Consider the following 9,872-nt stretch of genomic DNA (forward strand, 5'->3'; position numbering starts at 1 on the left):
GTAATCTATTGAACCATTTTTATATTTCTGAATCTGGCAAGGTCGGTCCTCCATACAGGCGCCCTGGGTCAGGTATCATATACCCAGTGTTTGAGGAAGAGAAACGAAACTCAATGAATTAAGTTTCTTTTTCTCCATGTGTTGGGCGGATCATCTCCTGTCTCCATCTGAACCTAAAGGCTGGTCCAGTGTCTCCTATCAGTCAGACTGTGTGTGCGGTAAATAGTGAGTGTTTGCAGGAGACAGTCTGCATCCATCATGAACACACTGAACCAGCAGTATGAGGAGAAGGTCCGGCCCTGCATCGACCTCATCGACTCCCTCCGTTCTCTGGGAGTGGAGAAGGACCTGGCGCTGCCTGCCATCGCCGTGATCGGAGACCAAAGCTCCGGGAAGAGTTCAGTGTTGGAGGCGCTGTCAGGGGTGGCTCTGCCCAGAGGAAGTGGTAGGTCTCCATCACTTTAAAACACATAAGAGCTCTGAAACAACAGGCGATAAAAGAAAAGGACCAGGAAGCAGTGAAGTTAGAGATATGAATGAACCTTATTTATTTATTGTTTTATTTTAGGAGACTGGTTTTCTCAAAATATGCAAAATAGTTTAATCACAAAACTTAAAATCCTGTATAATACTGTATGTATTTTAGGAAACAGAAAAATAAATGATTTAACATTTAAAATTAGCCTGTGACTGTGTCATGTAAAATTTCACTCAGAAATTGTCAGGTTTTTTTTTTTTTTTTTTTTTTTTTTTTTTCAATCCTCCTTCATTTCCTGTCTTTCATTATTGGACACACTAATTAATCCAGGTGTGCCTAATTAATCAACAGTCACAACAAGAAGTAGCAGACACATCTGGATTAATTAGTGTGTCCGATAATGAAAGACAGGAAATAAAGGAGCCACCTGAAGTTCAGGAAGTAGTGGGGCTGTGCATAGAGCCCATTCTCGTTTTATTAGGGTTTTCCATGGTTCACATGTTTATTCTCAAAATAATTCACCATTCTCATCCATTCATCTGAAAATTACAATTGAATCACACAGTGATACTTCCATGACTCCACAGACAATACAAACAAAGGATGATTAGTCCTCCCTCAGTAAAACAAAACATGTAATTTTTACGATACAAAATTAAGAACTAAACTCTCTAGAACAGGAATGCTGGGATGCATTTATGATATTAAAAAATGTAAAGAAAAAACAAAATCGATACAAAAGGGTTAAAAAGGAAAAAAGGGGTAAAATGGACGTAAGACATTAGATAAATGATGGTCGAACTGAGAAATTGTCAGTTTCATTTAAATATGCTGTCTTTTTTGTCAGTTTCAACCTCCTGAGACCATATGTACAGATTAGATGGCACTTTTAATTTCATTGTACATGTTACAATGATAAATAAAGACATTTTTAATGGAATGTCCTTTACCGTGGACAGCATAGCATGGACAGCAAACCGTGTGGGTCATATCCATTTTCTTTGTCCCTTTCTTGTTGAAAAATCCAAAATAAAACCATACATTTGATTTAAAGGCTAATGGCGCATTCCTGGTCTCATTCTCCAGTGACTCGATCTTTGTTTTACCCACTTTCCCCCAGTGGTGTAGTGGTCCCTGGAGAAGTGGGTGTACTCTAAATTCTTGGCTTCTTCTGTTTTTGTTTTTAAAGTCCACAAAAACGCTGTTTTAGAAACAGTGACATGTCAGACTACTCTAATTTATCCAAAAATCTATCAGTAGTATTTGCTTACTATTATAAAATTATCATGACTTGATCAGGACAGTTTGTAGGTATTACTGGTCACACAAGCAGCTGCATGAATGTAAATGTATTCAACATGAGGCAAACATAGGATAACGTTAGCCTTCCATGACATTAGTCTTTCATAACGTTAGCCTTTCATAACGTTAGCCTACTCACACAGTTTAACTGTTGGTGACACCATCTCTTCTTCTCTAAATGAGCAGTCATATGGCCAGTAGTTTAAAATGGTAACTCATTCTGAAACCACTTTAAAACTGACCTCAGAATTATGTATTCCATGAAAGTAGGTTCTCTCGACATGTGCCACTCATTTGAAAGATGTTTATTCTGCCTTTCTTATTTCCAATAATCGCATCTTTCAATGAGATGTGCAGTGACCTGTCAATCAGCCGGGGTGGCGCTGGCACCTGAGGTGTCCAATAAGGTTCCAGAGGTGGCCAGCACTAGTTAGCAATATTTTCCTTAGCATAGCCCGCCCTACTCTGCCTCTGATTGGCTCATCAGTCCTCATGCCTAAAATTAACCGATCTAATCAGTGAAGGCAGCGAGTACTAGCCAATTAGAGGCAGAGTAGGGCGGGTCATGGTTTCACCATTTGAGGGGAAAAAATGGGCAATTTGGCTCAGATACTACTGAATGGTATACACATCAAGGGGATTTAGAAGTGGGTATATAAAATGCTGACTGAAAATAAGTTGGTATACTCTGTATACCCCCGTATACCCTGGACTACACTTCTGCTGTCCCCCATACCTTGACATTCATCTCGGCTGACCTCACTAGGAACAAATCAACATCTCCATCTAGTGGATTTAAAAGGTAGCATATTTTAGTTGTCTAGTGCACAAAAAGCTCATTACATATTTGCAATTTCAGAGCCTAATAAAAGATCAATACTTGGTGTCTATGTATCGATACAATATCGCCACGTAAAATATTGTGATACTATGCTGTATCTATTTTTTTCCCCACCCCTACTATCAACAGCATATTTTACCAGAGAATAACTTAGCAAACAAATTTTACTACTCTTCCTCTTGTTGCTTATTATTCACTTTGTATTATTATTATTATTATTATTATTATTATTATTATTATTGTAGGTATTGTGACAAGATGCCCCCTGGAACTGAAGATGAAGAGACAGAAATCAGGGGAGGAGTGGTACGGAAAGATAAGTTACCAGGATCATGAGGAAGATATAGATGACCCTGCAGATGTGGAGAAAAAGATTAAAGAAGGTATGTAACATTGTTAAATAGAAATTTAAAAAGTGAGCATGGGCTGTGACAGCTTCAACATGCTTTTATTTAATGTCAGACATGACCTCGTCTTTTTTTAATATTGTGTGCTTTCCTTTCAGCTCAGAATGAGATGGCTGGGATCGGGTTGGGGATCAGTGATGAGCTCATCAGTCTGGAGATCGCCTCTCCTGATGTTCCAGATCTGACACTGATCGACCTGCCCGGCATCGCCAGAGTGGCCGTGAAGGGACAACCTGAGAATATTGGAGATCAGGTCTGTCTCAGTCCAGATGCTGGACAGTTTTCATAAGGAGCAGTGATTTACAGAAGGATGCTTCAGTGACAGTTTCAGAAGTTTCAGGAAACTAATTGAGTCTAGAGATATCCAGCTTTTCACCCAGATCATGTATAGATTTTTTTCTCTATATTCGCAAATTATGTGTGAGAACATACTAAGAACAATATAATTGTACCCCCACCCTCTGCACTATAGGGCACGGTTGTAATATATAGATATACCTGGAATTACGTCCATCTGAGATTTTTATCCAACCAATTTCTGACACTATTCATCCGATTCTTTTCAAATTTGACACATGTTCTTTGCATATGCTTTTCTCTCAGTTTTTGCATTTTTTTTTAAATATTTTTTTAAAAAGTTGCTCAGAAGATTGAAAGTAACGACTCAAAATTTAATCCATGGGTAGATAGGGTATCAAGGAGCAGGAGGCGCACAGTGTTAGTAACTTCCTTTTTCACTTGTTTCAATAGTTCTGCTCATATCATGATTTTTTTGTGTAACATACTTGCAGATAAAAAGACTAATCAGTAAGTTCATCAAAAAACAAGAGACCATCAGTTTGGTGGTCGTTCCATGTAATGTGGACATAGCCACCACAGAGGCTTTGAAGATGGCACAGGAAGTGGATCCGGATGGAGAGAGGACTCTGGGTAAACAGACACAATGACAAAAAGAATCCTCCAGGCCTTCCTCCAATCCCACCACAGTCATGTAAGTCACTTTACCTCTCTCTCTCTCTCTCTCTCTCTCTCTCTCTCTCTCTCTCTCTCTCTCTCTCAGGTATCTTGACCAAACCTGATCTGGTCGACAAAGGCACAGAAGAGACGGTGGTCGACATCGTCCATAATGAGGTTATCCATCTGAAGAAGGGCTACATGATCGTCAGGTGCAGGGGTCAGAAGGAGATCACAGAGAAGGTGTCCCTCACTGATGCAATCGAAAGAGAGGAAGCCTTCTTCAAAGATCATACATTTTTCAAGTAAGTTTAATGTATTTGGTGAATTTGCAAGGTATTTGCATTGTTTGGTGACTGATCTGCATATTCTCAAAGTACATTTTTATTTTTTCTGTAGTGCGCTTTATGATGACGGCCATGCCACTATTCCTAAACTGGCTGAAAAACTCACTCTTGAACTGGTGCATCATATTGAGGTGAGTTAATCATCTGTCCACAAAGTATACACTTTAATTATGTTTGAGCCTTTTGTCCACATGTAGACTTCAATAACTCCAACAAATCAGAAAAACATGGTGTCCCACCCAGTTTGTGTAATTAATATGCACTTCAAACATCAAACATAGGTCGCATAGATGTGTAAAGTAATGTTTTACTTCCAGTAGGTCAAAGTCAGCACAGACACATTTGGGAGGTGGACATATGTACTGGTGTTATGGAAAAACCTATATAACATGTAGTTCAAAAACCCAAATGAACACTTTTCACTTCTTCTTCTTCTTCTTCTTCTTCTTCTTCTTCTTCTTCTTCTTCTTCACTTCCGATCGTTGTGTAATGTCAGAAATGTAAAGTCCAACATTAACACTGATTTCTTCGAGTCATTTTTAATATTTTGTAAAGTGAAGGTCATGTGTACTGTTTCTTTTTAAAATACCTGTTTTAAAAAAATACACATATCAGTGTAAGCGGGGCAAACTTTAGCTATCAGCGGCACATTTTTACCAGAGAATAACTAAGCAAACAATTTTTACTACCTTTATAAACTGCAGAAAATTCTAAATTGATAAAATAGATGTGCCATAGTCTGAACCAATGAGGCATGGTTTTATTAATAGATACCTTATTAAACATAGGTTTACCAGAGTTAGTGTTAGAAAATGGTTAAAAACAAGTGCAATAGTGTTACAGGGTTATGTGCAATAGTGATAATGGGACATGTATAGTGTATTTATGTGTGATGAAGACAGGGATATTTGCAATAGAGATTGGGAGAAATGTGCAATATTATCATGTGCAATAGTTGCAATGAGAAATGTACAATACAGTTATGTGTAACTAGCGTGTTGACCCATGGGAATCAACGGGTTCTAGAAGCAGTAGAGTTCATAAAATGGGGAGTTGAGTTAAATTTAGTGGTGTAACACACAAATTAGGAAAAAATATAATGGCCCTCATTTCTTTTGTATTTAAATCTAAAGTAACAGGAAAGAATGCATTCATAGTGACCTTAAATATTTCTTTGAAAGGGCTTTACAGTAATGTTACTGTATGACTTCATCACATTCACATTATGGGATGATTTGACTAAACTTACTGGTGTAACACACAGATTAGAGTAAATTTAGGGGTGTAACACACAGATTAGGAAGAAATATAATGGCTCTTATTACCTCCGCCAAGGAGGTTATGTTTTTGCTGGTGTTGGTTTTTCTGTCTGTCTGTCCATGTGCAAGATAACTCAAAAAGTTAAGGACGGATTTGGATGAAATTTTCAGGAAATGTTGATACTGGCACGAGGAACAAATGATTAAATTCTGGTGGTGATGGGGGGGGGCACTGATCTGCCTTGTCGGAGGTCTGCGCTCTCCAGGTGCTTTTCTGGTTACCTCCGCCAAGGAGGTTATGTTTTTGCCGGCGTTGGTTTGTCTGTTCGTCTGTCTGTCTGTCCGCGTGCAAGATAACTCAAAAAGTTAAGGACGGATTTGGATGAAAATTTCAGGAAATGTTGATACTGGCACAAGGAACAAATGACTAAAATTTGGTGGTGATCAGGGGGGGCACTGATCTGCCTTGGTGGTGGTCTGCACTCTCCGAGTGCTTTTCTAGTTTAGTTTTTTATTGACATGGACATGGACCATAGACTTTTACACAGGACTGAAGATGACGGTTTATTGCAATTCAGTCCTCTCCTGTGTATGAATCTGAACTCCAGTCCATCTGATCGGAGTCTGCGCAGATTGGTCGGTCACGTATTACGGCGAGGGGGGTGTGGGTCCATTGTGTTCCAGTGTTTCCGTTGGCTTTAAACCAAAAGGATTTAAATTATTGATGCTGGTGTGTTTTGCAGAAGTCTCTACCTCGACTGGAGGAGCAAATTGAGGTGAAACTAGCTCAAACTCAGGCAGAGATGGAGAGATATGGCTCTGGACCTCCAACTGATGCAGCAGAGAGACTTACATTCCTCATCGATGTAACGTCCATTTACAAAGATGTTGTAAATAGATATCAGCACATAAATATCAAATACCTGTGAATGACATTGTTTGTGGTCAAATGTGTGTTTTAGAAAGTTACAGCGTTCAACCAAGACGCACTCAATCTGACCGTAGGAGAGGAACTCAGGTGTGGAGAGAAGCTCAATGTCTTTTCTGCACTCAGAAGAGAATTTGCAAAATGGAGAGACCTCCTTGATCGATCAGGAGATGACTGTAAGTGCAACCTGTTGGTCTGCTGATGGTGATCTGGATCTGTCATCTGACACTAGGTTCTTACATCAACAAAAATATGAAATCTATTGCAGTTAATGTCAGAATTGAAAAAGAGGTGGAGCAATATGAAGACAAGTATCGTGGAAGAGAACTGCCAGGTTTCATCAACTACAAAACCTTTGAGGGGATGATCAAGGAGCAGATCAAGAAGCTAGAGGAACCAGCTGTGAGGAGACTTAAAGACATAGGAGGTATGTATAGATGTATCTGATGATGTTTTTAATAATTCCATAATACCATACATACCCAGATAATCTACTCATTTGCAATACTGGTACATTCATAGAGCATTTCATACACAAGAACAACTCAATGTGTCTAAATGAGAAATCCAGACAAAAACAAAACAAAATGCTGGAACACTAACAGAAGAGTGAATTACCAAGAAAAGAAAGTCTAGAAAATTGTAACAAAAGAGAATACAATACTTAAAGAGTTACTAGAATGGTTTGAACCCAAGTATAATATAACAATAAGTCATACTTTGTGGTAAAAAATTAATTGAGACTTAGAGTGCAATAAGAATCAAGTGTACATTTTAGAGTTCAAACACAGGACCATGAGAAGGAAAGGTTGGACTGGATTTAAAAGTGTCTATAATGCATATAGAATCAGGGTACTTGCTCTTTATTCAAATTAAAATTCCAGACTTTTTCAAAACTGCTATTTTCTTTCCCTGTAGACCTTGACTTTCTGTACTTTTATACTTGTGTGTCTGCTTTTTTGGTTGAGATTGTACGTGTTATGTGTAGTAGTAGAGTTCATTTTTATAAATGAATGAATGCATAATTCGCAGTAAATAATGTTTTACTGACAGAAATATTATCAAAACATTTGAAAATCACAAAAATGTGTTACACAATCAAGTTTCACTAGAATCATTCCAGTACCAACCAGTTAGTGAAATCATATCAAGTTTTCATATGCTTTGTAAGTGTTATAAGTTATACTTCCTCCCACTCCTTTTCAAATATGCGAATGAAGTCATATGTTGTTTTCATGTGTTTATATAAGTTTTTCATGTTTTCTTGCAATCTGTTGTATTTCTAAGGACAAAAGTAGGATTACTTTTTTTTTGCATATTCAAAATAAACTGAAACTGAGTAACTAATACTTTCCTCATATATTTGTTATCTTACAAGATTATGCGCCTTTAATCATACTCTAAAATTCAACTGTGAGAGAAACTTTTTTCAATACTTTAAGACTTTCACACAAAATTCCAGACTTATCAAGGTCTGGAAAACGGTGTTTCAAAATCCCATACTTTTTAAGACTTTCAAGACCTGTGCAAGTACCCTGTACAATATATAGGAACGTTTTATTGTATTTTTATTTTCTTCCAGATATCGTCAGGAAGGTTTTCATACAACTGGCCCACATCAGCTTCACTGGATTTCCTAACCTTCTGAAAGCAGTCAAGGTAGCCATTAAAGAGACATCATTAACCTCCTAAGACCCAGCTATGGGTTTTCTGTCCACATTTGTGGACAAGAGTTTCACAACATTATACAAAAAAAAGAAGAGAAAACTATCCACCACAAAGGACATTCCATAAAAATTTTAAAAACTGTATCTGAAAAAACTATCGCATCATGATGTTTCCAATATAGGCACTTATTTAATAAAAAAACAAAAAAGCTTGTACTTTGCTGACATTTCCTGGGTCTTAGGAGGTTAAGGTGGCTTTATGAAGCCACTTGAATAAATGATAATCATTGTCACCTTTTTGTTATATTGGACAGTTATCTGAGTCGCCACAATCTCATTTTCCAGGCAAAGATCGAGTCCATTAAGCAAGAAAAGGAGTCAACTGCAGAGGTCACATTGAGAACTCAGTTCAAGATGGAGCTGATTGTTTACACCCAGGACCGGACCTACAGCAACAGTCTGAGTGAAAGAAAGAGAGAGGAGGAAGACTATGAAGAAATGCAGCTTGCAAAACCATTTAGGTTAAAAAAAGCACAAAGCATTGTGTTCTGCGAGGATAGTAAGGCCACAATCCAAGAGCTGATGTTGCACATTAAGTCATACTACCGTGTAAGTCTAATGTTCAGTGAGTAAAAATGTAGTGTTGGATTTTAACAGAAGAATACCTATTTATTCCTTTATTTTATTTTTCCAGATTGCCAGTCTGCGTTTGGCTGACCAGATCCCTCTGGTAATCCGTTACCAGATGCTCCAGGAGATGGCAACCGACTTGCAGAGGGAGATGCTGCAGATGCTTCAGGACAAGGGAGATCTTGAGCTCCTACTGAAAGAGGATTTCGATATCGGCAGCAAAAGGGCTGCTCTGCAGAGTCGCCATAAACGCCTCGTGCAGGCTCGAGCATACCTGGTGAAGTTCTAGAGAGCAAAGGACTGACAGTATGAGTCATGACCACAAGTAAAGTTTAGCTGTGTTAGTCTGGTGGTGCCTGGCTGCAAACACCTGCGCAAATTATGAGCAATAGATTAAGACTATGTTGAAGTATGAACCAAGGTTATAATAGTTTTGGATTTTTAATTATAGTTTAGTTTTATTTAGTTTTGACTTTTTTTTTCTAATTCAGTTAGTTTTAATTAGTTTTTAGAGGATGTTTGCTAGTTTTTATTAGTTATTGTTTTTTTTTTTGAATGCTTAGTTTTAGTTTAGTTTAGTTTAGTTTTAGTATTAGTTTTAGTTATTTCATATATTTTATCTTCCCCACCATCCTATTCGAAGAAATTAGTGAGGTGCAAATCAGCGGGTTACTCTGGACACTTTATTTGGGGGTTGGGTTAGGGCGGCTCACTGACTGAGCAGAGACACAAACACATGTACATTATGATGTATAAATTCCCTATAGCGGGTTGGGTGTGTGTGTGTGATCCATACACAACATCACTTATGTGAAAACAATGCGAAGATGTGCAAAGCGTGAGAGGAGATGCACAAAGCAGCCAGCAGTTAAACCAGATAGAAACATATATAAACAGTTAGCCAGCAGTTAAACCAGATAGAAACATACATAAACCAGCTAACCAGCAGTTAAACCGCATAGAAACATACATAAACATATATAACCCAGTTCAGCAGCGGTAAACCACACCTTAGCAGATATCTCATATCTTAATCATCTCTAGTTCCATTATTAGCCA

The 9,872-nt window shown here is 38.0% G+C and overlaps 1 protein-coding gene across 1 annotated transcript; it reads left to right on the top strand.

Moving 5' to 3' along the window:
* The first annotated feature begins 58 nt into the window (after positions 1-58).
* On the top strand, positions 59-9,222 carry LOC115420171 (interferon-induced GTP-binding protein Mx-like). The gene is made up of 12 exons (XM_030135423.1): positions 59-445; positions 2,867-3,004; positions 3,127-3,281; positions 3,820-3,958; positions 4,089-4,287; positions 4,382-4,460; positions 6,332-6,454; positions 6,551-6,692; positions 6,785-6,943; positions 8,099-8,175; positions 8,529-8,792; positions 8,878-9,222. The coding sequence occupies exons 1-12, from the start codon at positions 259-261 to the stop codon at positions 9,100-9,102; spliced, it is 1,887 nt and encodes a 628-aa protein (XP_029991283.1). The 5' UTR covers positions 59-258; the 3' UTR covers positions 9,103-9,222.
* Positions 9,223-9,872: the final 650 nt, after the last annotated feature.

This window comes from Sphaeramia orbicularis, chromosome 5 (genome assembly GCF_902148855.1).
Source record: "Sphaeramia orbicularis chromosome 5, fSphaOr1.1, whole genome shotgun sequence".
NCBI lineage: Eukaryota > Metazoa > Chordata > Actinopteri > Kurtiformes > Apogonidae > Sphaeramia > Sphaeramia orbicularis.